This window comes from Furipterus horrens, unplaced genomic scaffold (genome assembly GCF_987537825.1).
Source record: "Furipterus horrens unplaced genomic scaffold, mFurHor1.1.pri manual_scaffold_7, whole genome shotgun sequence".
Classification (NCBI taxonomy): Eukaryota; Metazoa; Chordata; class Mammalia; order Chiroptera; family Furipteridae; genus Furipterus; species Furipterus horrens.
Genome location: NW_028327177.1, coordinates 135,666,019 through 135,693,056, shown reverse-complemented (window position 1 = coordinate 135,693,056; position 27,038 = coordinate 135,666,019). Strand labels below are relative to the sequence as shown.

At 49.8% G+C, this 27,038-nt stretch overlaps 2 protein-coding genes across 6 annotated transcripts in view; one reads left to right on the top strand and one right to left on the bottom strand.

Moving 5' to 3' along the window:
• Positions 1-11,611, top strand: part of ULK4 (unc-51 like kinase 4) — a 311,468-nt gene extending 299,857 nt beyond the window's left edge. The window contains exons 36-37 of the mRNA XM_090284953.1: positions 8,955-9,037; positions 11,548-11,611. Coding sequence (XP_090141079.1) covers positions 8,955-9,037; positions 11,548-11,611 — 147 coding nt within the window. The remainder of the gene's footprint in view (positions 1-8,954; positions 9,038-11,547) is intronic.
• Positions 11,612-14,983: 3,372 nt separating this feature from the next.
• On the bottom strand, positions 14,984-26,678 carry CTNNB1 (catenin beta 1). Of its 5 annotated transcripts, XM_090284561.1 has the most exons (15): positions 26,586-26,677; positions 25,903-26,136; positions 25,441-25,694; positions 25,071-25,309; positions 24,780-24,981; positions 23,517-23,661; positions 21,779-21,882; positions 21,362-21,700; positions 20,977-21,135; positions 19,448-19,567; positions 18,351-18,501; positions 18,145-18,266; positions 17,471-17,531; positions 16,057-16,277; positions 14,984-15,592 (listed from the first exon to the last, which is right to left on the bottom strand). In XM_090284561.1, the coding sequence occupies exons 1-14, from the start codon at positions 26,596-26,598 to the stop codon at positions 16,069-16,071; spliced, it is 2,352 nt and encodes a 783-aa protein (XP_090140687.1). In that variant the 5' UTR covers positions 26,599-26,677; the 3' UTR covers positions 14,984-15,592; positions 16,057-16,068. The 5 variants fall into 5 exon arrangements, with proteins under 5 accessions (XP_090140687.1, XP_090140688.1, XP_090140684.1 ...); XM_090284562.1 differs by lacking the exons at positions 16,057-16,277; positions 17,471-17,531 and having other exon boundaries at positions 14,984-15,751; positions 26,586-26,678; XM_090284558.1 differs by lacking the exons at positions 25,903-26,136; positions 26,586-26,677 and having other exon boundaries at positions 18,136-18,266.
• Between the last annotated feature and the right edge of the window lie 360 nt (positions 26,679-27,038).

Below are 27,038 nucleotides of genomic sequence, written 5' to 3'. Positions count from 1 at the left end.
TTTCAGGCCCAGAAGTGAGTGTTCATCACCGGGCTCAGGGATGCTGGGGGAAACGCTGCAGGGTGGGTCCTCCTTCAGGACCTGGGCTCCCGGAAGCTTGGGGCTGTGCCCCGCCCCCAGCAGAACCTCAGCCACCTCATTGCTCCTGGGAGGTGTCCCTGTGTTGGCCGCTCCTGCAGCCAGACCCTGTGCATCATTTCACCCTCTCCTGCCCCAGCCTTTTCAGCATGAGGAGTCACTCCATTCCGGATGCTGGCCCTTCCCCCAGGCCTCAGAGCTGTTGGGGTCTCACGGCCATTAAAGCTAAACTGGGTGCCCTGACAGATTTGGCTCAGTTGGTTGGGTGTCGTCCCATGCAAAGCGAAAGGTCGCCGGTTCGATTCCCGGTCAGGGCATGGACTTGGTTGTGGGTTTGATCCCGTCGGGGTGCGGACGAGAGGTAACAGATCGATGTTTCTCTCTCACACAGATGTTTCTCTTCCTCTCTTTCTCCCTCCCCTCCCCTCTCTTTAAAAAGAAATAAAATCTTTAAAGCTAAACTGGGCTTCATGCAGAGTGTGGCAGAAAGCCTCCAACATGGGCCACCGGACACAAAGATGATGATGCTCCTTGTACCCCAGCCCCATTCAGGGCACTCAGCGTGGTCTCTGTGCCCCCCAGAGAATCCACGATCAGGGGGATCCGGGCCAATTCCAGGGGAGCCAGGCTTTGTGCCTGGGCCTGCCTCATCTGCAAGACCCCACCCCTTCCCCTGTGAGGCGCCCCAGTGTAGGTTCCCACCGGAACCCCTCCCTCCTCGCTAATCAGCAAGAATCCAGAGGGATACCTGTAGGCTCCTTTTAGATCACCACCCACTGCTAACCCTGGTTAGAGGCCTCACTTGATCCTGTGGAGGAGCATGAAGCTTCTGAATGGCCTCCAGGAAAGGCACAGGTGCGCAAGGCAGGCGAGGGCTGTGCAGGTGAATGACTCCCTTCCTCCCTGCACGCTGGGTGGCCCATGGGAGACGTGCTGAGCACACAGGCCTGGGTGTGGGGCAGCTGGCGTTATTACAGTCTTGCTTTAATCTGAACGTGAAAGAGGAGACCCTGGCAACAGCTCGAGAAATTTCTGGAGGGACCCAGAATGAGCAGCACCAGGTATAAAGGAGGGGAGGAGGGGCATGGCCGGATTCCATCACGGGTCTGATGGCCAAGGGAAAGCATGTCTTGATTTGCAATTGGTAGGAACGGCTTTGAAGTAACATAAAGTTTTCAGCTGGGGAGAAGACAAAATATACGTTAAGAGAACAAAATAAAGGGGCCGGGTGGATAGGTTTATTTTTGAGATCTAAACTCTCTGAAGTGGAGTTGTCATAGTTACCGGCTTGTTTTTACTTGTGTGGATGAGATCTGAAGGCCCCAGAATTAAAATAATCCTCCCCTGTGTCAAGTGTGTGTCTGCACGAACAAGCACCTGGGCCGCGTTCGCTGTTGTCAGCGGAGGCCCCCCCGTTCCTCCCCTCCCCTCTCGGGGCTGCCCGGGCCTGTCCGGAAGAGCCCGTGACTAGAAAACTGGAATTAACTTGACTTCCTTTGCCACACACACTCAGGATCACTGTGGTGGAGACATCTATCGTGACACGCCCATAAAGAAGGTCCCACTCCTGCCCATACCTGACTCAGGGACGGCCACGCTGCTCCCCACCCCCCAACCATGTCTCAGGAGAGAAGTGCTCTAATTTATGAGCGTCTGGAGGGTGCTGCTTGTGACTCACATTTATGAGCATACGTTCATGATGAACCACGCTGACAGAAAACGGAAGTGTGTCTTTCAGGCCTTAGGTAAGGTATATAGGTAGGTGCCAGGCCTGGCTTTGTCCTTCAATGATTCAATGACCGCTTTGTCCCAGATAAGCCACTGTCCTCTCTGTTCTTGCAGCCTCAGTTACAAACTAACGAGCCTGGCTGACAACAGGGTCCTGCTGTCCCTGGGGACACGAGACACTCCTGTTGTTAGTTTGGGAAGCTGAAGTCCAAAGAAGCCATCCCAAACTGGGTCCCACAGGGGATGTGTGCAAAGCCACCGCCTTGCACTTTGTGAGCCTGGTGGGAAACTGGAGGGATAATTCTACAGGACACTTGCAATGTTTTGGTTACGCCAAGAGATGCATGTCGAAGCGACCCTAGCAGAAAGAAGGCTGAGTAAAGTGACGGATTTACCCAAAGTACAGTATCAGCCTTTATATAGATCCTCAGCTACACAGAAATGCTCAGCTCTCATTTCCAACTTTTAACTCATCCTCCGCATAAGGACCCCACGGTCCGAATGCTGCCTCTCTACCAGGGGAACCGCGTGCATTTGGGATAGCCCGTGTTTGGGTTTTAATGGATGTCAGCAGCACCGCTCCCAGTCAGGTGCCTTCGCGGCGGCACGAGATAATGACTAGCACTCTGCGTTCAGGTGACAGATTCTCATCGTCAAGCAGAGAAATGTGAGGCCGGCATGACCGTTCGCAGGAAATGGACACCTGCCGTTTGAAATTTGGAAATAATGAAACCCACGCTTAGATTCCAGGAACCTCTGCTATAGAGGACCGTATTGCAGAATAAAATTGAACTTGTTCGTCTCGGCTGATGGGAAGTAACGGTCTGCTAGCAAGGAGAAGAGTAACCACAGGAAGGGGTACTGTGTTGACACCCTCCGCCAGTCCCCCTCGCGTTATTTATCTTCTGAGAGTGACCGCGATGCTCGTCTGTGACTCCCTGAATCACGGAGTTGCGTAGCCACGAATTCAGGGTCAGGGCACGTGTCGCTTTTACGCCCGCCTCGTCCCAATGGTGAGGAGATCTCTCAGTGGGTCTCAGTGTGTGTAAAACACACTCTGCTTACATAGCCCGAAAGAGAAGGCGGTGGGGTGACTTTGGAGCAGACCCACAACTTGTCTTTTAAGAAAGTTTAAACAGGCGGTAGAAGGCCATGCTGTCTGGTAGATACAGTGGGATGTTTCTAAAAGAACATCCGTTTCCGTCTTTATTTATAACCTTCGGTGGCCTAACAGAAGAGCAAATGCGGGGAGAAAGGAGAAATTCACGCCCAAGGATCCTTCATTTCAAAGCCACTTCAAATCCAAATATTGTAGACTTGACTAATTACAGAAAACTGGTGCCGAAGGACAAAATTATTTAGCAAGGTGAATGAAAACTCTTTATCTCTTCAAAATTACCCAGATTACCTTGGCTCATATGTCATTCTGAAAATCAAATCAGACCTACAGCCTGAGTAATGCATGAGTGCTTTCCTTCCTGTTTTCCCACGTCCCTGCTGAAGGACACCTTGGTTCCTTTCGTTGTTCTCATGGTTGTGAGTAAAGCTGCCGTAAGCTGCTGCACACAGATGTTTATGTGGATGTAAGTTTTCAATTCACTCAGGCAACTACCTAAGAGTGTAATTGCTGGGCTGTAGGATAAGGTTATGGGGAACCGCCAAACTGTTTTCCAAAGTGCTGTCCTTCCACCAGAAGTAAGGGGGAGATTTCTGTCGTCCTGGCCAGCATTTGTTATGGTCAGTTTTAGGAATGTGCAGTAGCATTGCATTGCAGTTTTAATTTTCATTTCCCCGATGACCATTGATATTGAGTATCTTATCATGGGCTTATTTGCCACCCATAAACCTTCTTTGGTGACAACATCTGTTCAGATTTTCTGCCTATTTAAAAAATTTGATTGGTTTTTCTCTTACTGAGTTTTAAGAGTTCTTTATATGTTCTGGATAAAAGTCCTTTATCAGATACGTGACTTGTAAATATTTTCTCCCAGTCTGTGGCTTATTTTATTCTTTTAAACATTGTTTTTAAAAGATTTTATTTATTTTTAGAGAGAGGGGAAGGAGGGAGAGAAACATTGATGTACAAGAGAAACATCAATTGGTTGCCTCTCACATGTGCCGCAACTGGGGACTCGGTCTGCAACCCAGGCATGTGCCCTGACCAGGAATCAAATCAAGGCAACCTTTCACTTTGTGGGATGATGCTCAACCAACTGAGACATGCCTGTCGTGGCAAAAAAAAAAAAAAAAAAAAAAAGTTTATCCCACCATAAATACGGATTTGTCTAATCCTCACGTTGGTTGCTATTAGAATTATAAAATACTGTATTTTTCGCACTATAAGATGCACCTGACCATAAGACACACCTAGGTTTAAAGGGGGAAAACTAGAAGAAAAAAACATTCTGAACCAAATAGTGTACTGAAATATTTAATAAAATATAACAGAATAATATTTCATCCATGTAAAGTGAACAGCATGGTATTAAGAACCATTATCACTGTCATTAACAAATGAGGAGAGACTTTAAGGTTCAAGTACTCTTCTAGTTTTCTGGGAATCCCAAGAACTCATCATTGCTGGTGTCAGAATTTATGAAGCTCAGTTGCTCACAATCACTGATATCACCCTCTTCACTATCATCATACTGACCAAACGCCCTGAGACTCAGCAGTAAAGTGGGACATTTAAGCATCCCCAGGGGTTTTGTGTGGGCCCACCACTTCCTCTTCTAACAGCTGTTGTCACCGCCGACAGGTCAGGTAATACACATCACGGTCTGTGATGCAATATTTGCTCCATAAGACGCACAGACATACCCCCCCACACACACTTTGGGGGGAACAAAGTGCATCTTATGGAGCAAAAAATACGGTACTTTATTTTTCACAACCTACTTATAATCAATATTTTACCATTTTAATTGTAATATAGAAACCTTATTCCTATAGGCTCCTTTATCCCCCAATTATGTTTGTTAAATATACATATATATGACAGCTGTATACATCAGCACCCCATCAGACAACACTGTGTTTTGCTTTTGTTCCATCGAGCATTATTTTAAAGAAAGAGAATATTCCACTATTTTTACCCAGATATTTGCCATTTCTGTTGCTCTTCCTTCGTATCTAATGTTCCAGGTTTCGTCCTGGTATTATTTTCTTTCTCTCTGAAGAACTTCCTTTAACAATTCTTTTAGACCAGTTCTGCCTCTATTCATATGACATTCATAAGACATGAGATATGAGAATGTCTATCTCACCTTAATTTCTGAATATTTTTGCTAGACAGAGGATTCTAGTTAGATAATTCTTTTCTTTCAGCACTTTAAAAATGTTTTGTCACTTCTAACCTCAATGTGATGAGAAATCCACAGTAATTCAAATCTTTGTTCCCCTATAAGTAATGTGTCTTTTTTTCTGCCTGCTTTCAAGATCCTTTGTCTTTAGCAAGTCTGATAATGAAGTGTTTGTGTGTGGATTCACTAGGTGTCTTGTTTGAAATTTCCTCAGCTTCTTGAATCTGTAGGTTTATATCTTTCATCACACTTGAATAATGTTAGCTTTTTTTTTTTTTTTTTTTTGAATACCTTTTCATTCATTTATGCTGTTCTCTCATTCTGGAACCCCGATGACAAAACATTTTGTTATTGTCCTATAGGTCCCTGAGGTTCTGTCCATTTGTGTTTTCAATATTTTTTCTCTGTTGCTCAAATTGGATCACTTCTATTGATCTGTCTTCAAGTTCACTGCCTTTTTTCACTCTGCTGATGAGTCCATTCAGTGTGGTTTTTAAATTTTTTTGCTTATTTTTTATTTCTAAAATTTTCATTTGGCCCCTGGCTGGGTTGCTGGTTGGTTGGAGCATCTTTCTGTACACCAAAAGCTGGCAGGTTCAATTCCTGGCCAGGGCACATACCTAGGTTGTGGGTTCAATCCCCAGTTGGGGCATGTATGGAAAGTGGGGGTGGTAACTGATTGATGTTTCTCACTCACATCAATGTACCTTTCTCTTTCTCTTCCTAAACTCAGTTAAAATCTTAAACATTTTTCATTTGCGCCCTGACCTGACTGGTGTGACTCAGAGGGTTAGGTGTCATCCCACAAACCAAAAGTTCACTGGTTTGATTCCTGGTCAGGGCACATGCCTGGGTTGCAGGCCAGGTCCCCTGTTGGGGATATGCAAGAGGCAACCAATCAATATTTATCTCACACATCAATGTTTCGCTCTCCTCTTCCTCCCTCCCTAGCTCTCTCTCTCAAAAAATAAAATCTTTAAAATAAATAAATTAATTAAATAAAAATGTTCAGTTGGTTCTCCTTTGTCTTCTAATTTTTGCATTCTATTTTATTTTATTATTTCATCCTGTTTTCATACTGTTCTATTTTAATATTTGTTTCCAGTGTTACATTCTATTTAATACTCATTTTAAGTGTTAGTGATTGCTTGTTTTTGCATTTTTATAACTCTTTGAAGTCTTTGTCAGAAATCCCAACATCTTTGTCCTTTTCTTATGTATTGTCTTTTCTCATATGAGTTTTCTGTGGTTGTATGTCTTTTATCCTATTTTAAATATGACGTTATGAGACTGTCTTGTTGAAGCCCTACAGAGAATATCAATACTTTCATTTCAGCAGGCAATTACGTTGATTAGGCTCAGGCTGCAGCTTGGGATTGTGATTTCAATGGCAGGTCTCATTCAAAGCTTTTGCATTGCTGTTCGGATCTGTCTTGTGCGTCCTTCCTCCAGGGGTCAGTCTGGGGTCGGGGCAGAGGTTTGTCAGCGCAGTTCTCTTGAGTTCTGGGTCTGCTGTTTGGATCCGTTCCACGCAAGCACAGGTGAAGGGTGAGCCTGGGAAGTTCATCAACAGTCCAGTGGGGTTACTTTCTCAAGCTCTTCCTGATTCATCATCGTCCCCATCCTCCCTGGTTCACTGGATCTCCCATTTTCTGTCTGGCCGTAAGCTGTTTACGTCCACAACGGTCACTTCTGGGCCAAACATGGGACCGCAGAGGAGAGAGTTTGGGCTGCAGTCTGCTTTTGCCGGATGCTGTTGCTGCCCCATCGTAATAGCGGCCGTCTGGGGCCCGGCGCAGAGGGAGCTGAGGAGAAGGAAGGGAAGTACCCCGGGGGTTTCATCTGTTCTCTCGGAGATGTGCGGAGCTTCCTTTCCCCTTCCTCCAGCCAGACTTCTCCAGGAAGTCTCTCTTCTGCCCCACAGTGCTCACTTCCGAGGTTGGGACTGGGGTTCAGCTGGGCTGTCCCGGGAAGAAAATGGTCAGTTCACCACCACATTTTTGGGGCTTTGAAATCAGCGTCCTTCTTGAACCTGCCTGTGGCTGTTTGTTTCTTGTTCTCAAGTTGCTCTGCTGTGTATTCTGTTCAGGTCCTATAGTTGGTTCAGAGGGAGAGAGAGGGGCATGTGCCTGTGCTCTCTCTTACCCAGAACTGGAGCTTCTAATTGATGTTATTTAACATTTTTATTTTCTAATTAACTCCTCTTTATATGCAGGAAAACAGTGGGTGTTAATGAGAGTTCCGATAAACGGCCAAATCACATGGTTTTCAGTCGATTCTTCTGACTTTGTTTATGCCTATATGTATGTCAGTTTCACATGATGCTGTTTTGGTCCCTTCCTTTGATCATGTAATTCTCACTCTCTATTCTATTTGCACCTTTTAAGTAGCCTTGTGAGTGAACACAGTCTTATTTCTTTGCAATCTGTTGAGTGGTTTTTTTTGTTGTTGTTGTTGTTTGTTTTTTTAGCACAGCCTCTAGTAGGGCCAGTCAGGGCAATGGGTCTCGCTGTAACTCAACGGACATGTATGAGGCACGGTTTTGAGCAAAAACCAGGTGGGAGTCCTCAGTGAAGAACCCTTCCGCTCTCAGATTGTGCTCACTTCAGACATAATTGAGCTGAAGCTGACATTTTCAAATGGCAGCCTTTTGAAATCACTCAGTTGGGGGTGATTTCACAACAAATTTACACGTGGCTCTTTGAAGATGCAGATCTTTGCAGAAGGCGCACCTGATACAGCTGTGCTGGCAGCTGGGCTCTGGCGCACGCAGGAAGTGGGACCGTGAAGGAGCGCACTCATTCAGAGCCCATGCAAAAGTTTCCTGTCACTGTGACTTAAGAAGCGTTCAGCCTCTTCTTGAGAATTGGGGAGCTGCTAATCCACCTGGGTTGCCGTGGGCAAGTGGAAGGAACCCTTGAGCGATGGGAGCAGCTGAGGCCCGCCTGGTTCCAGGCTCCTGGTGGGGACAGGCTTGGGCCCCAGGGGTTGTGCTGTGGGGGCCCCTCAATCACACAAAGCCCCGCTACCTCACCCATCAAATACACTAGGCACGAATCTCTCCAGGTGAGGCTGTGGGAAAGAGTGAGATTGCAGAGCCTTCTGAAAGTTAGGTGCCATCCAAGTGTTTATGGCAACATGTTTTTTAAATAACCACCAAAGATTAAAAAAACATAGGACATGAGTGGTGAGTTAAGAGGAGCAGGTCTAATCCTAGAATCAAGGTGTATCCTGAATTAGCAGATCTTTGGACCTGTCGCGTCCCTTCGGGCCGAGTTCCCGGTTCTGCACGCAGGTGCCGCAGAGTCAGGGCTGCCTGTGTGTTCTTCCTGTCCCTCTCAGGACTGTGGCTGTCAGCAGGGGCACACCTCCGAGGGCACCTGGGACGGGTGGGCAGGGGTGACCTGTCTGGGGCCTCGTGCTTCTCTCAGGGTCCCCAGATCGCCAGGCACCTGCAATCATGATTTTTCTACCCATTTGAAAGGGGCTGTGTTGGGCTCAGAGCCCCCAGGACACAGGCCCACAGTGTCCTGTGCTGACAACGGGAAAGGTCACTCACTTGTCATTTGCTTTGACTAGAAAGTTTAGGCTTGTGAAACACAAACCCTCCTGAGGAATGCACGGGAGGCAGCCACTGCCCTCCTGCTGCTGCATCCCCAACCCCAAGTGACTCCCTCCTGCTCACCCTGGCTGCCTCTGTCCCCATGATCAGCAGCGTGCTGTGGGGTGGGGCGGGGCGGGGGGTCCTGCTCCCCAAAGCCGCGGGTCGGCAGGACTCAGGGCGCCCATCGAATGGGATGAGTCGGGATGCGCCAGCCAACCACTGCCTTCCCCCGTTGCTTGCAGATCACCTCCAATGAGAAGCACCTGGAGGCCCTCAGGAGTGCGGGCAGCCTCCTGCGGATCCTGGAGTGGCTGCGGGCAGGCGGGTAAGTAGGCCCAGGAGGCCAGTGCATCCGCTGGGCTCAGCAAACACTGGCCCATTCTTTCCTCTCTTCCTGCCCCCCCCCCCCCATTCCATCCACACACCAGGGACCACCCTGGGCTGGCCTGTCATTGCTCACTGACATCCCTCCCAGCTTGGGAAGCCACTCTGTTCCTCCACCCCCTGGGGATCCCCACTGTGCAGATGAGGAGGGAGAAAAGCAGAGCAGCTTAGCCCTGTGGGGGAGGGCACTATTGACATCCCCAGCGGGCAGAGATGAGGAGGGGATAGAATGTGACCAGGTGGGAGCAGCCTGAGCCAGATGCATCATTACTGCCACCTTGCAGAGGGCCTGGAGGCTCAGGAAGGGCCAGGGTCACAGCTGACAGCTCAGCCTGCCCTACAGCAGCACCAGGCTGCCTTCCTCAGCCAGAACTTTAGGGGAAAGCTTGGAACCTACAGAGCAGACCGCGTGACACTTAGCCTCCCAGTCCTCAGCTGTACAGTTTGTAGAACATTCTAGAACTGAGGTGCACAGACCAGGGCAGCCCTGTCACCCAGGAGCATCACACTCTGAAGATAGGAGCTGGTATCAGTGGAGTGAGGGCTGCAGAGAGAGTCCATCCCACAGTGACACGCACCCCTGCAGGCCGGAACTCATGGTGACAGGTGGTGGGGGAGGTTGAGCTTAGAGCCGTATTTTATTGAAATGTTAGTGTCAAGGGACCAAAGAACACCTGCAGGGGATAGAGCAAGTTGTCCCCAGGTGTCCACACTGCCATCAGCTGGTGCTGTCTGATGGCTCACACTGCATGTGACAGCACCAGAGCCTGGCACTAGGTGGCTGGGGGGTGCCCAGGTTTGATGAGTGACTCAGTGAAGGCAGTAACCCCTCCTCCCTCAGGTCATTGTCCCCAGAGCTGAGGGCAGTGGCCAGAGATTGTGGCGGCCACAGTCCAGATCCCCAGCTGCTGTCCTGCCCCCACCCTGGGCAGGAGACCCACCTCCCGAGGGGTACCTGGCCTCCATCGGGCATGCAGGACCTGGAAGCGTGCCTGCCATTTCCTGGCGGTTTTCAGAACCACAGTGTTCTCTATAATCTGCTTCCGGGTGTTTGGGGATGGGTATTAATTTGAAGAGAAATAATTCGTGGTCAAGGGAGGCATTGCTGAGAAGGTGAGGGAGGCAGGGCTCCGACCATCCTTGTTGCACTGGATCCTGGATTGGGTGGGGGAGGGCGACACCACCTCGGGGCTCCTGTGAGGTGAGGGGAAGGACAGGCTCTGATGGGAAAGGCTCCTTCTCGCCCTCGTTCAGCCCCGAGGTCTAAGATGGGACAGGGACATGTGGGCTGCGCCACAGGCGCTCCGCTAGGCTGGTCTGTGAGGAGCACGGACGCCATCCCCAGGGACCCTGCCTTGTGCAGACGGCCTCGTGCCCAGGAGCGGGTAGCCCCGGGGGGCCCGTGTGGGCCTCCTCACCTAGCAGGGCCTCCGTCTGCCTTCCGTGCTCTGTGCTCCGTGAAGCTGGTGGCCTCTCCTGCACCCAGCGCCCCAGCCACTAGAATGTCTACACCAGGCGCGTCTTGTGTTGGGTGGGAGGCTGCTGCCCCGGAGCTCTCGTTTGGGCTTTGTCCAGATGGCCGGAGAAGTAAGTTTCCCGGGGTTGACCAAGGATGAGTGCAGGGCAGTGTTCTCGGGTCCCATGTGGCGCCGCCAGAGGCAGACGTGCCCTTTGCGTCGCTAGGCCTCCCAGGGTGGCGCTGGTGGGCGGCGTAGGCTGCCTGACTCCACCAGACCAGCCTGGGCTCAGCGCGCTCCCACCGTCCCTCAGGACCTGTGATGCGCGGAGCAGGGACGCATGCTGTCCCCTGACCACAGCCCCGTTCCCTGCGCCCCGCCTTCTGTGCTGCACCCCCGCCCTGGTTATTTGACAACAGCTCTATTTCTGTGTAGTCGGGAGAGTGCCTTGAGCTAATTTTATACCTGAAGGCACACTGCTCCACGCCATTCTTGTCTTTGCTAACAGTTGTTCGGGCCCAGGTTTAAATGTCTCAATTTGCTCTGGTAACCAGTTCAGTTTCCATTTTAAGCTCTTCATTGCACATCCATGCCTATGAGAATAAGGGACCCTGAGCTCCTGGCTGATTGGCCAGGAAGTGGCAACATGGAACAGGAGAGCCAGCGTTTGGAGTCGGGCTGGGGTACAAGCCGGCTGCAGGCAGGCGCTGTGGGACCCGGGCAGGGAAGGGCGCGGTCTGGCCGCTGTCTGTCTGACTTGCCGTACAGCTTAGCACTGGTGCACCTGGTCAAGGTGGTTCCGCTATTGAGAGGTGGCGGGCCAGGAGCCCAGGTCTCGCTTGGGGGTGCTGGCGGGGCCAGTTCTGAGCCCCACGCGGGGGAAGCTTCTGCTTCTCCCGGTGCTGCAGAGGGGCGGCCCTGGGAAGCAGCTGGTCTGGCAGGTACCAGCCCCTTTGGAAGGCGGCACTTCACCCGGCTCTGCTTTCCCTCACAGCTCGTCCGCAGACAGTGCTGTGGCCGCCTTGGCCCTGGAAATCCTCCAGGCTGCTGGACACTAGGCAAGGAGGTGCTGAACCCAAGCCCGCCCTGCGGCGCCAGCCCGTGGCTCCACAGGTCAGCTCCCACGCGCACGCGACACGCACCACGCGCCGCTGTCCCTGGTCTAATAAAGTCAGCTGACGCCAGAACCTCCCGGCCGAGGTGCGCTCTCTGACTCCGGGCCCTAGAAACCTGGCTCAGAATGAAGCTGCTCAGTTCCGGGGGGGGGGGGGGGGGGGTACACGACAGATCCAGGACCCACAGGTTTGAGAGCGGTTCTCCAAAGGTCCTCTCCCTGTGTGGGCCGCCTGCCCTGGAGCAGAGAAGCCACCAGCCCCAGCCTGCCCGCCCTGAGCCCCGGGGCTTCTGTCCGCACCTCCCCGCCTCCCGCGGAGGCCGAGGGCAGGACTAGGCGTGCTCCCCCAGCGCAGCCCCAGAGCCAGCCTCTGGGAGGTTCAGCTTCTCGTCTTCCCCCCCTTTTGCCTGCCTGGCTGTTCATGTTAGGGACAAACTGGTTCCACTCACAGGCACAGGTGGTAAACGTCTGCCTGAAGAAATAGAAACGCACCGGGAACACTGGCTTCCTTGAAGATCTGCCCGTCTAGATGGGTTAATGGCACCCGCCCCCAGCTTCTCCCGATCACCCCTGTACCCGTGAAGCCTGTTCGGCGTCCTCCCATGTTCCCGCACACACATGCCCTTAGAACCTCCTCTGGGAGTGGAACCCATGAGCGTTTGGTGGACAGCGCAGGTGTTGGACTGTGGACTGAGGGACCTGGGCCGGACGGGAGCTCGGGGTCTGGACAGCTCGAATGAGGGGAGCAGGCTGAGACCACTCCGTGGGCTCTGGGCCTCCTGGTCCCCACCTGCAGAAGGCAAGGCCCAGGCCAGATCAGTAGCTGCTGGCCTTCCCCCTGCCGGGGCCTGTGCCGCTCAGACGTGCTCCGCGTTAACACTGCCCCAGCCTCGGTGGACTGTCCCATGCAGAACGGGTGGGACAGGCACAAGTGGTGGCCTCTTGGGCATCACAGGGAGCCCACGCCCGTTTGGCTTCCCAGGTGGCTCTGGTTCGGAGGAAGGAGCTGGCCCCTAGTCCCCCTCAGGGCTCTCGGGATTCTGTGCTAAGGGTCCGCCCCAGGCACCTACTGGCCCTCCCTTCCCACCCCCTCCAAGCGTCTGCTGTTCGCTCTCCAACTCGTGGGCCAGGCCTCCCAGGATCCAATGACATCACTGAAGTCCGCAGAAGGCAGAGGCAGAGGTCGGGAGCGCTGGGGGCAGGGGAGTTGCCACAGAGGGTCCCCTTCGTTCCCTCCACTAACAGGCCTAAAGCCTCAAAACCTGCTTAAACGCCCGGCCTTAGAGCAGGTGCCCAGAGAGCTGTCCCTGCGAAGGCCAATTTCAGCACCTGGCGCCAGGTGGTCTGTGAGGAACCGAGTCACCTGGGGCAGGACAGAGGCGGGTCTGCTGGACGCAGCAGCAGAATGGATGGTCTTGTGCCGCTCCGTCCTCGCCCAGCTCGGGCCTTTTCCTCACCACCGTGGGGCCCCCAGGGCAGGTCTGCGAGGGCAGGCGTAGCCCAGGTGGCTCAGGCTGTCCACGGGGAGCGGCAGGAGCGGAGCCGCGTCTCTTCTCCCTCCCCCAGCAACAGAAAGATCTGATGGACAGATGGACACAGGCAGGGTCAGGTAGGAGGCCCATTAGCCTCCGGCTGCGGTGGGGCTGAGGAGGGACGTGTGGGAACAGAAAGCAGGAAGGCACGGCCAGGGCGGGGTGCAGTGCTGACGTGACCCCGAAGACGACGAGGTCGCTGTGGTGGTGGTCAGGGGGGCCCAGGGCCCCTCTAGCTGACCGCAGCCTCGGGGCTGGCGAGGAGGGGTGGGCGCCACACAGGACTCCGCGGAGGAGTGATGGGAAAGGAAGCGCTTCCTCAGCCCCTGCACCCACCGCCTCCATCCCCTGCGGCTGCCGGGCGGGGGTGGGGCGTGCGTGCGCGTGTGCGCGTGTGCATGCGTGTGTGAGATTTGCCCAGGGCAAGGAGAGGCTCACCTGCTGGAACAAACAACTGCAGTTCCTCCACTCGGCTCTTTGCTTATTAAACCAAACAGCACAATTCAGATCTTCTGTTTTTATTACAGTAATCAAAACAAGAATTAAAAAGCTTATGTATCTCAAGATCTTTCCCTGTCAAGGATGCAGATCATCAGATCAAAGCCTCATGTCCAGAATAGCTACTCCAGTGAAAAGGCTTTCTTCCCCCCGCTCAGAGACCAGTGGTCACTGCTGTGGAATCACGTGCCCTTTGCGCATCTCCGTCCCTGGGTAACCGCTGTCCTGGTTTGTGTCGTCATCTAGTAGCTTCCTTGCTTTTTGATTTTACCGTCCACCCATCATTTCCTTAAAATAATTTGCCCGTGTTTGGATCAGTGAAGGCCTGCGGTGTGCATCTATGCCTTTCTTCTGTTTCCTACTATGTCTGAGAGAGCTGTGGTTTCTGACGGCTGCACAGCCCTGTCGTGTGCGAAGGAAGTGACTACGGCCACCTGGGCTTCTGGGGTGGGCTGTCACACAGTGCGACCGCACCACGGGACCTCAAGGCAGAAAACAACCCATTAATACTGACAATGTTTTTATTTAAAATGGTTTCTTGATCATAGATTGTTTTCTGCATTAATTTGAATTTTATCCAAATGGCTACTCACAGGAAATCAGAAATAGCCCTGCCTAAGCACAAAACTTTTTAAAGACCAAAGCAAGTCTTAACAGGTCAACTGGCTCTGCCCTAAGGGATGAAAGCTTGTGAGACCTACCACCAGGATGACAGGCTCACCTGGCTGATGGCGTGGAAGAAGGCCCATTCTGGGTCTCTCTGATTATGTTCAGATAAACATCTACTCTTAAACCATCTTAATTATCAGTTCAAAGTGGAGCTGAAGGAATTCCCCTCTCCAAATGAGTCACAGTTATGTGAAGGTGCTTGAGGTCCAAACCCAGGTCGTTAATTCTTCATTATTACCTTAATGTAGCAGTTTGGGGTGGGGGTGCCTATTGAGTTTGCAGTTTTGCTGTGTGTAGCCCGACGACTTAGATGCCTTTGAACAAAGGCAGCTGTAGGTCACTTGGGTAAGATTACAGACCTGAGCACAGCGAGGGGCCAGCTGGAGGTGGAGATGGACAAATCTCTCCTCTTACACAAGCTCAGAATCAATCCGTATTCGAGGCTGGATCAGTTTCTGGTGCCATTTAATCCAGCGGCAAGTGCTAGGGAGCCTTAGCTGACAATCCCATCCAAACGTCAGGCTCTCCCGTTTCCGACTTACGTTATTCACTGTGTACGTGAACGCGCTTCTACCCTCACAGCCCATCACTAACAAGGAAAATGAGGTGACACAATCGAATGAATTAAAAGTTTAATTCTGAACCACGTTTTTATAGCTGCATTTTCTCTTGAAGCGTCGTATCACAGCAGGTTACAACAACTTTGGGATAAAAGGCAACTGGTAAACTCCAAAACAAGGTTCCAAATAACACCTCTTACTGATTTACCCGACCCATACATATCCCAAATAAAGTTCTCGGTCAAAAACATGAAATAGATCCACCTGCTTATTTTAAGCATATTAAAAAGGAAACTAATTGGACCATTTCTATTTGTCTATTTTATACAAAAAGGCTACACAATGTTACACCTTATTCAGATTACAATTAGAGTGATTATGAATTAGTGTTCTACACCATTACTCAATTCTTAAAAATTAGAAATTGCTGTAGCAGTAGTCACTATAACTTATCACTACAAGACTTAAAAAACTAACAGTTACTGCAAAAAAAAAAAAAAAATTAAAGAGCTACTTCAAAGCAAGCAAAGTCAGTACCATTACAGATATTAAAAAAAAAAAAATTTAACAAGCAAGGCTAGAGTTTGATAAATTCCATCCTGTGATCCATTCTTGTGCATTCTTCACTTCTTGAGTCACTCCCAAAATCCATTTGTATTGTTACTCCTCGACCAAAAAGGACCAGAACAAAAAGTTTACTTCAGTTGTTCCCATAGGAAACTCAGCTTGGTTAGTGTGTCAGGCACTTTCTGAGATACCAGCCCCCCCCTCGAGCCCTCTCAGCAACTCTACAGGCCAATCACAATGCAAGTTCAGACAATACAGCTGTGTAAAGAGAGAAAGGCTGCTATTAATGTTTAAAACAGCAAATGTTATTCATTTGAGTATTAAGTTGCAAAAGCTGTGGCAAAAAACATTAAAGTTAATAACTTCCACACGTGACAACGTAACAACCAGAAATCTGAGAACATTCAAATGTTCTAAGACGTCTCCTTTCAAAGTATGGGTCTGTTTTTGTGGCAGATTTACAAATAGGCCTAAACCACTCCCACCCTACCAATCAAGTCTTTCTGAAGTTCTGTAGGCAGAGTAAAAGTATTTTACCCAAACTGGCTTTTTAAACTTCTTACCTAAAGGATGATTTACAGGTCAGTATCAAACCAGGCCAGCTGATTGCTGTCCCCGGGGGGCAGCCCGTCCATGAGGTCCTGGGCGTGCCCCAGGTCGGGCAGCCCGTCCACAGGGTAGTCAGCGCCAGGGTGGTGGCCGCCCATCTCGTGCTCCATCATGGGGTCCATGCCCAAGGCATCCTGGCCATACCCACCAGAGTGAAAGGAACGATAGCTGGGATCTGGGAGGGTCAGGGTGGAAACAGCACAGGCAAGGGGGTGAGAGGAGAGACATAAAAGTTAACACAGGGGTGAGGGGCGGGCAGTGGCCATGTGCTCGTCAGACAGCACTGCGCTCAGCCTCTTCAAAGTCTGCTTTCTTCAGCCCAGTAATTGCCCAAGGCCAGGCCACCCAGGAGGCTACAAAGTCTGTTTCCACGAAACGCAGACATGCAGGTTCTAGTCCCGCCGTCAGTTTACCCTGAACATTCTGCATTTACCCAGAGACGAAGTTCCTCGGGAGGAACAGCCCCAATCTACTGTGCATGACCACCCAGGCAGCGAGCAGTGGGCAGGCCCTGGCCGACATGGCTCAGCTGGTTGGAAAACCAAAAGGTGCCGGTTTGGGTCCCAGTCAGGGCACATGCCTGGGCTGCGGGTTTGGTCCCCAGTTAGGGTGTGGGCCCAAGACGGCAGATTGATGTTTCTCTCTCACATCACTGTTTCTCCCCCTATCCTTCTCCCTCCCTTCCCCTCTTTCTAAAAATCAAAATGGATTAAAAAAATAAACATGAAAAAAGGCAGGCATGGGCAGGACATGAAGGCAGTAACCAAAGTCTGGCAGATGTAATCTAGCTGCTGCAAAGTCCAGGTGACACCCACAAAGGTGCTTTTTTATTGAAACCTTCGCATGTTTTATCTTAAGGGTTGACGATGTCTGTCTGTCAAGGTAAGAAGCTACATGGGCGTGGGCGGTTTTCCCTCTGTGCTCCTCCTTCTCCACCACATCACCAAGGTTCCAACGAGCTTTTCAGAGAACCCTGATAATACAACTACGTAAATACCCACCCCAGACCTGAGCTTGGGGATGTAAGCTTCCCGTACTCATTTCCTGGGTGGGTTGTGGACCCAGGTGTTTTGTTTCTCCGACCAAAAAAGGATCAAAAGCCAGGGACGTGCAGCCTCCCAGCCGCAGAGGCGCAGCCGTGGTGACATGTACTTGCTGGCGCGATCCTATTAACTGCCTAGTGTGTGGCGCACAATTCCTTGCACTGCAGTCAAGATACCGTTGCCGACTCTGGAATTTGAGAACTGACTGGTTGCTGCCACTACTTTCCTGCCACATCGACTTCCCAGCTAAGCAAACTAGCTCCTTTGATGAAGCTCTGGAACTGTAGCTTGATCTAGAGTTAATCGAGAAACAAGAGACACGTACCATCCTGGCGATATCCAAGGGGTTCTCCCTGGGCACCAATATCAAGTCCAAGATCAGCAGTCTAAATAAACAGGTACAAGGCAAGGGAGCAAAAAGAAAATTCTCAACTTAAAAGCACACTCACTCAAACGTTACTGAAATACTTGATACAGAGTTACTTCAAAATACGTAAGTATACAATACACACTTAAAACTCCACCCCTCATAGATTAACCACTGATACTTAGGAGAAATGTTAATATTATGTACTACAATTGAAGGGTCAGATGTTTCAACAACTCTGTACTGAAAAAAAATACAAAAATTTCATCTATTTTTCTACTTGAATTTCTATAAAAGTATTAAAAAAAAAAGTATCAATAAAATGACCTCCAACTAACAGCATTTAATAGAAAGGCTCTCTCGTTGCACCCTTTTGAAAAATATTCTTCACTCCGGTAACTTTTCATCTCCCTCCTTTATGAACTCTAAGGTTAAGCAGTTTGTTCGATCTGAGCAGGCTTTTTAAAGCTGTCTGCGCCCTTACAGTCGCTGCTCACACAGCACGAAGAGTGAGTCTTCAGGCCAAGGGCATGTTAACGCAAACGAATGTGCGCCCGAGGCTTTGAGGGCAAACCACAAGCTGTCCTTCCAGCCCCAGCAAACCGCCGAACAAACACACTCACAGCGCCCACCTCGTTCCACGCCATCGGCTCCGTTCTGAAGAGAGAACTGGTCAGCTCCACGGAAAGCCGTTTCTTGTAATCCTGCGGCTTGTCCTCAGACATGCGGAACAGAACTGCGGCCGCGTACGTCGCTGGGAGACGACAGAAAGGGCCCGTAAGGAAAAGGCGAGCCCCCCGGGCCACACCAGCCGAGGGCCCCGGGCCTTTGCACTTACCCACACCTTCGTTCCTCGAGTGCAGCAGCTCAGTCAGAGGGGCTGTGGCCCCCTCGGCTTCGATAGCTTCTGCGGCCTCCTTGTCCTGAGCCAGCTCACAGAGGACCCCTGCAGCGACTCTTTGGATATTTTCAATGGGAGAGTAGAGCAGCTAAGAAGAGAACGCACAAAAGCCGAATTAAATTCAAGCACGGCCAGCACCCCGCTGTGGTGCAAGCCCTCCCGGTGCAGTGGAGGGGCGCCCGCGCTGCGTGTGTTACATCAGCCCTGCCCTGCCTGACGACGGGCGAGCTGGGGACACGCATGGGCACATCAGAGTGTAACTCACCTGGATGGGCCGGCCCACCCCACACACCTAGGCAATATGGCAGACGGCCCATTGCCCCCAGGCTGCCAGCTCATTACCACACCGAATACCGCGGGCGACGGTGCCACGGTGGCAAGCATAGGTCTGTAGACACCATCACCCCCCCAGACATGCGAGTAAACGTGGTGTGCTATGCTGCTAGGACATCACTAAGTCACAGGAACGTCTCAGCTGTTACAGTCTGGCACCACCACCGCTGACAGAAATGCCATGATGCAGCACGTGGCTGTATTCCCTCGGTTACTTTCCACAGTTTAATGCTCTGGAGCACTGGTTTTCTAAAGTATTTTTAGCTGTAAACCCTTTCCTCAGAGATAGTTGTCACTGAACTAAGACTTGGAAAACCCAGGGGAGGTGGGAGGCCTGAGCTCCGGCAGCCTGGACCGGCTCTCGTCTTTCCAAAATTGAGTACACAAGACGTGGAGTACAAAGCCTCCTCCCACTCCCTGAGGCCTCCAACCCCAATGTTTCTCCTATTGCCCCCTCTCCCCCCAAGTGAAGGGGCTTTTCATGAAATTAAATGTATTCAGCATAAAGGACCTTGCACATTAGGATTCAGTTTTTCATACTTTGGCAGGCAGGCATGGGCAAAGTATTGTCATTTTATAAATGGTGATGGATGAAAATTAAATGTTGATGCCCCCTCATTTCTGGAAAATTTGCTTATCATTAAAATCCTGCAATATTATGGACACATAAAATCTCGAACACCTCATGAAAACCAACGTACCTGCACAAACAATGGAATGGTATTTAGTCCTCTGATTACAATTCGGTTGTGAACGTCCCGAGCTAGGATGTGAAGGGCTCCGGTACAACCTTCAACTATTTCTTCCATGCGGACCCCCTCCTACCAGAAGAAACACAGTTAATAAATAGGGCATTCTCCTTCCTAAAGTTTTAGACACGAAAGCCTTCCTGAGTGGCAATTACTAGACTAATTATTCACATTATACCCCCCAACTTTCCCCGAATTCTAAATTAGTCAGGAATGAAGGAGGGCTCCATTAGGGTGACTGTCACTGAAAGGGGCCTCGTGGCGGCCTAGGTCCGTGCAGCGCCCCTCCCTATACATGGTGCTTTCACGGGCCTCTGCACCCCAAAGAGAACCTTCTTACAGTGAGGGCACTGACCATAATAGGTAAAAGGGAAATAAAAAAGATACACAAAGGTAGGAAAACAATGATCAGACCATGTCAATGTTTTCCTCTCTCATGCTCCATTTTTGTACACCTCTGTATTCTTGGTGAAAACTCTGCAAAGTTGTATCCCCAACTGCTAAAGTTCTACCGAGCTGCCAGCAGGAAACCCACTCCTCACCTCCAGGCTAGTCAACTGATAGCCTGTGTGAGGCAAGGAAGTTAGCTTTTGCAAAATGTATGTTTCACTGTTTCAGAGTTTTAAAAAAGCTTATGATGCTGCTTTTATAAACAGCTGATTTTTCTAAGGACACAGAAACTCCTTTCTTCCTAAAGAGACTTAAAAATAAAAGGTACCCCTTGCATTTTATTAAGCTACCTCACAGACATAAGCCAAACCAAAAGTAAGGAATGGAGAAAGCCAAGGCCCTGAGTGCAGGCACAAAGCCACCAGCAGTGAGGGCGTCCCAACGTCTGTTCTGTAAGGTTCCTCTTTTGTTTTCTAAAGCAACCTAATTAAAGAAAGAACTCTTTGAAGGTCTGAGTCTTAAATTCTGAGGATTCAGAAATGTCTTTATTTGCAATAAAGCTAGTTTAAAGACTGAAAACTTGACATCAAAGCTTTAGGCTGAGGTTATGGGTGAAGATTCCAGAAATGCTACTACTGTATTTAGATTTTAAATTTGTTGGTAACCTTAGGCCCATGGACATAGTTTAAAACAATCCTGGAAGAGACAGTAAAAAGGTGTGTTAAATATCTGTAGGTAAAACTCATGCTGTGGTGGGGAAGCAGCACTCTGAAACCGGGCAGACCTGGATGAGAAGCACGACTGGTACTTCCCAGGAGGTGCACACAGGAGAGAACACTATGGAACGCCTGACCCGCTCTCCCTTTGCACGGCTGCTGATGCAAAGGCGCAAAGGCGACGTCAAAGGGAAGCCCCACTGGGAGCCACAGTATCTGCTCTGCAGCCACAGAATCACATCAGTTTTTTAGCCACTAGCAAGCAGCCCTTCAGGCAGGAAAGAATGGAGGGAGCCAATGATCAAAGAAGTTCAGGATCCTCTGGATCTACGCACGCCTTTGAAATGGTGAGGTGCATTATCAAGATGTCCCTACCACAAACTGCTGCTGTGTTCCGCCCATAGACGTGCGACGCTGGGTATCCTGGTGGGCACGAACCAACAACTGAACTAGACGTGGAATGGCACCCTGCTCGCGTAAAGGTGCGTGATTGGCTGGACAAAGGGCGAGGTTTCGAATCAAACCAACAGTAGCCTGTAGAGAAGAAGAAGAACTGGCATGAACGCAACAGAATCACTTTCTCAGCCGAAAACCCCCACCACACCGAAGTACTGGCCTCACTGGGAAGCAGCACTGACCACACAAACCCCCAGAACCCGCCCCATCCCAGCCACCCCTGCTGCTCAAAGACCCCTTCTGCCCAGCAGCCTACAAAAGCCCCTCGGTTTTAATCCTACAGCCTTCTGCTTCGACGACTCGCCTTTATCAGAGGCCAATGGGACGGCGGGTGCAGGAGTTTCACCACGACCGGCAGTCCATAGTGAAGGCGAACGGCATTCTGGGCCATCTCTGCTTCCTGGTGTCGGCTGGTCAGATGACGAAGAGCACAGATGGCAGGCTCAGTGATGTCCTCCCTGTCACCAGCACGAAGGACAGTACGTACAAGAGCCTCTATACCACCCACTTGGCACACCATCATCTTGTTCTTATAATTATTGCAAGTAAGATTAGAAAGAATTCCAGCTGCACACGTGACCACATTTATATCATCTGAGCCCAAGAGCTGGACAAGGGTCCCAAGAAGACCTTCCATCCCTTCCTATGGAAATAAAAACAGATGCTCAGTACATATGCAACTTGACCTTGTCACTAAGGCACCGGTTGACTCAGAATTTACCTGTTTAGTGGCAGCATCTGAAAGATTCCTAAGAGTCCAAAGGCAGTTCTGAACAAGACGCTGACTTGGGTCTGTCAAGTGAAGTCCTAAAGCTTGCATTCCACCTAGAAGACCACACAAGATCTAAGGCAGTGACCATTAGCTCACAGCTCCTATCAGCACCAAGTGTCTTCTCTAGTCTTAGAGCGCGTCCTTCTTTATTGCTAAAGCTTATCCCTTTCATCTAAATCCTTTGTTTCATTTCCCTGGATGGTGCCCAGTTTCCCATTCTTTGCCAGTTCATTTTAACTTCTGTCAAGTGACTACTGTTCCTTCTTCCCTGTGTGCAAAAGCCTTCACTGTTTCCATGGTTCCCCTGTGGGTAATATTCCTATTCCTTATTTTCTTCCATCTATTCGATCACTTCAAATACATATACTCGGCAGTCTCTACCTCTTTTCTCAATCCCCACCTCTCCCAGAGGTAACAGGTGCCTCCTCGCCGTGGCCCGATGTAGCATCCCCTGTCAGGGAAGCCCCTTTTCTCCAGTCCCTCCCCACCTCCGTTAACTCTGTATTCCTATTTGCTGTTTGTTTCTCTCATAACACATATTTATTCCAATTTGTAATCAGCACATATTTCTAACACCCTCACTAGACAGAATAAATACTGGGACATATATGTCTCATTAAAGAATGAACCCACGTGTTTATTACAGTGCTTGAAACACAGGTACTAAATATTTTCAGAATAAAGTAGAACATCAGAATAACCAGGAAAAATTCTTAAAATGAAGCCTCCTAGGTTTCCACTCCCATACATTTCCAGCTACCTACTGACCTTGGTCATTTCAACACTGGGGATTCTGATTAAGGCAGTCTAAAGCTCTGTGTTTCTCGCAAGCACTCGGGTGATCCTGGAGGGGCCGGCAGAATTTACACGCCCGCGCGCGGCATGCGCCCGGCCAGCTGCTGCACTGCCAAAGGCTGTCCTGAGCCATCACGTGCGCTTCTCTCCCATACATTCTCTAGGAAAGGTGCTCTCAACAAGTGGGGAAATGGGTGTTACCAGCCCTACACTTTACTTCCAATATATACCTCCTTCCTCTTCCAGTTTTAATCTGAAGCTTGGTTTGAGTCTAGGCAGATGTTGTCAGGTGGGTTACAGGAAGGAAAAAAGACAGCTGGGTGGCTGAGGAGCTGCTCTCTTCATGAAGAAAAGCAAGAGCCCTTGGTGCAGGCACCTACTCCTTTCCTCTGCCACCAACACACACACAGTACAGGCTGCTTCATTAAAAAATGAAGGGAACAGGAAAAACTTTTCCATAGATCATTTGTTCACTAAGGATACAGAATACCAGTATGAAACACTGCTCATGAGAATCCACTAACAAATCAAGAAAGCCACTCTGCTACATACACCTATACTTCAATCTCTCCTACATATTCACAGATCTATTAGCAAAGCAAATAGGGTCTGCCGAAAACCAAAATTAACAACAAATTTTATCACGCCAAGGATTAGCTGTCATTTTCGGTGGTTAGTAAGAGCTTTGCTTAAACTAGACTTAAAGAGCACCAAGGCAGGTATGAAGCAGAACCCACACTTTGTCCAAATGTAATCTTGACTACAAACTGAACAGGACCACCTACTTTTAGCCCATTAGTGTCAAGTTCGATTACCCTTTCCTAAGAAAGGTAACTGAGTAGAACTGCAGATGCTGTACACAGGAGAAGTCGGAACGAGCGCATGTACTTACCAGCTTCTACAATAGCCGGTTTGTTACTAGAGCAGACAGACAGCACCTTCAGTACTCTGCTTGTGGTCCACAGCAGTTTCTCGTAAGTGTAGGTCCTCATTATATTTACTAAAGCTTGAGGTCCACCGCTAGCCAGAATGATCAGCTAGAAAGACATACACGTGTTGTTAAATGTGGAATCTGGATCAAATGCCTGAGGAAAGCTACATTACATGACCGAACTAGTTTATTTCAGTCGCTTGCCAGTGACTTAAATGTACTCCTGACCCCCATTACCCCCAGATTCTCACATTGGGGTCCTATATAACCGCTCCTCCTGTAGCATTCCACTCAAATTCAGGTATCCCAGTCCTCCCAAGAATATAGCAACTTGGGCCCAATTTTCTTCTTCCCACAAATCATAGGAAAATGAAAATACAAAAAAAAAAAAAAAAAAAAAAAGGAATAGAAAGCCCGTGTTGGTGTGCAACAGTCACGCCCAGATACGGAAGTCATGTCAAAGCTGATTTCAAGGTTTACACCAGAAGAGGTGCTTAGAGCTCTTGATGATTTGGTTCTTTGCTTTTCCTACTTACACCCACCTTACAAAGAGATACACACGATAATCATCCATTCTTACCCTTTACTTTCCAGCATTCCCCAACTCTACTCCAATTTCCTAAAAACAAATCTTCATGCTTCTGCTGACAATGACCTAGCTGTCTCACACTGACCTCTGAATGTGGTCCACAAGACCCTGCAGGACCTGCCCTATCCCGGTAGGCTCACCTCAAACCTTGCCTCTTCCTCACTCATCTTTGTAGCTCCTGAATTCCCTAAACTCACCAGGTTCCTCCCTCAGCAGGACCTTCAAAGATGCCATTTCTTCACCATGACCTTCACCTCACCAACCGCTCTCATCCTTAGGAGCTGAACTCAACTATCACTTCTCCAAGAGGTCGCCCTCAGGGTGAGGCTCACTCATGTGTTCCCAAAGCCCCCGACTTCCTCCTCACACACAGATGAAATAGTACCTTGGCTATTATTTCAGTGTTTACCTCCCTCCCAAGAATGAAGCTCCGAGGGAAGTTGGTCTGCTACATCTCTATTGCCTAGCTCAGTGCTTTACACATGGACACTCAAATATGTAAAGAAACGGAGATGTTTAACTTCTCTAGGACACACAGCAAGGGCAAGGAATACAATCCGCAAGAGTCTACAGAAGGACACGACACTGAGGGTCTCCAGTGCTCCATGACGCCACGTTCGGAACAACTCTCTTACCTTGCTCTCTTGATTGCCATAAGCTAAAATCTGAAGGCAGTCTGTTGTAATAGCCAAGAACTTAACGTTCGTTTTGTTGAGCAAGGCAACCATCTTCTGCAGTCCGCCGGCCAAGCGCACCGCCATTTTCGCCCCCTCTTGGTGCAGTAGCAGGTTGTGCAGAGTTGTGATGGCATAAAACAACACGGAATCCACCGGCGAGCTGGGGACAAGGAAAAAGCCGCCATCAGAAATGGTGGGAGCACGCACGTCCCCTTGTTCGCTTCGGGCCCTCTGACCACGTTTCCTTACCCAAGCATCTTCACGAGGGCGGGGATGCCCCCAGACTTAAAGATGGCCAGCAAACCCTCACGGTGATGGGAGAGATTGTGCAAGGTCCCCGCGGTACAGCGCGCAGTCTCCACGTCGTTCGTGTTCTGCATGGTGCGTACGATGGCAGACACCATCTGAGGAGAACGCATGATGGCGTGTCTGGAAGCTTCCTTTTTAGAAAGCTGATGGACCATAACTGCAGCCTTGTTCACCACCACCTGTAATGTACAGGAATTAAAAGAGACATCATTAGTTTTCAAATATTAGTATTAGGCAGGCATTCTGAGACCACTTCCCTTGAGAGGTGCCTTCAAAGCGGATCTAGAAGCTAAGCCATGTCATCACCGACCTGGTCCTCATCATTGAGCAGTTTCGTCAGTTCCGGGATTGCGCGCGTGGCCAATTCTGCGTCATCTTGATAGTTAATCAGGTTTACAACCGCGTGTTTCAGCATCTGTGACGGTTCGGCCAAACGCTGGACGTTGGTGGGATGAGCGGCATCAAACTGCGTCGATGGGATCTGCATGCCCTCGTCTAGCGTTTCAGGGAACATAGCAGCGCGCACCCTCTGGGCGCGAGTCATCGCGTACTGCCCATCGATGTCTGGAAAAGGCAAACCCGGTCCTCACTACCCACAGTGCAGCGCGGCCTGAACGCCTGCCATCCCCCACAGTGAGGCCGACGCTGCAATCACTCCCTTTTCTTTATCATGTCATCTGACGTAAGCTACTGTTATTACACATGAGCTTTTAAAAGAAGGACTATTCCCAAAGCTGCATCCTGACTTTCAGGAAGGCGGTGATGTTCTTACCAGCCACTTGTTCTTGAGTGAAGGACTGAGAGAAGCCCTGGTGGTCCCAGTCGTACAGGCCTTGTTGGGTGGTGTCCACATCATCTTCCTCGGGGTTGCCTTTGCCGCTCAGAGACGGGGCTGTGGTGGTGGCACCAGAATGGATCCCAGAGTCCAGGTACGACTGCTGCTGCCAGTGACTAACAGCCGCCTTTCTGTCTGGCTCCATGGCCATGTCCAGCTCCATCAAATCAGCTGCAGAAATGAAACAGCAGTAGCATTACTACCACGGAAAGGTAATCTTAGTTTAACAACAACAAAAAAAACCTATGATATGACCCTTTGAAATGTTTTAGAAATAAAGTTAAATTTGAAAGATATCCAAGAACAACAGAGTGAGAGCCAGGATTCGATTGGTGGTGAAACAGCTCCAGTCCCGGGGGACCACCTGACAGTGACTTGCTGCATCAGTGAAGAACTGAGCTGCGCCCAGGCTCCAGAGGCAGTCATCCAGACTAGACTCCTGCTGGTGGCCTGTTTGCTATTTCACCAGGCCATCAGGAGGAGTGAGCAGAGAAGAAAGCAGAAGGTAGTCTGATAAGTAAACAGGGCGAGAGGAAAGCAAGGGGGGTGTCTCAGCCAGACAGGGTTAATGGTAATGAAGCAGAGCCCCTATTCAGTAACTAAAGACCTGTGATACAAACCTTGGGTAGCCATTGTCCACGCAGAGGATTTTCAAAAATGGCTGTATGGTGTACTTCGGATACCCTAAAAGAATTCATCAAAAGCCATTAGGATTTAAAATTAATTTGATTTTAATATTCGTAGGTCACTAGGGCTGGCCTGTTAAACACCATGGACTATCTACAGAAAGCCCCAAATCTTCTTTTACCATAGGACACGGTGAAACACACTCATGAGGTGTCCTCCAGACACCCCGACCACAGCTCCATCACTGGCGAATGTCTAAGGAAAAACTCCTCTTTAACAAGCACCTCTCGTTAGCAGCAACATAAAGATGACGAAGAAAGCACAAAAGTTGGCGGAAAGAAACTTCAAGAATCAACTCCTTGAGTTCCAAAAGGCCCCTCCCATTTTAACTTCTCTCACTGAAAAATTCATAGATCCTCTTTGGACAGCAGGAATCCAATGGGATT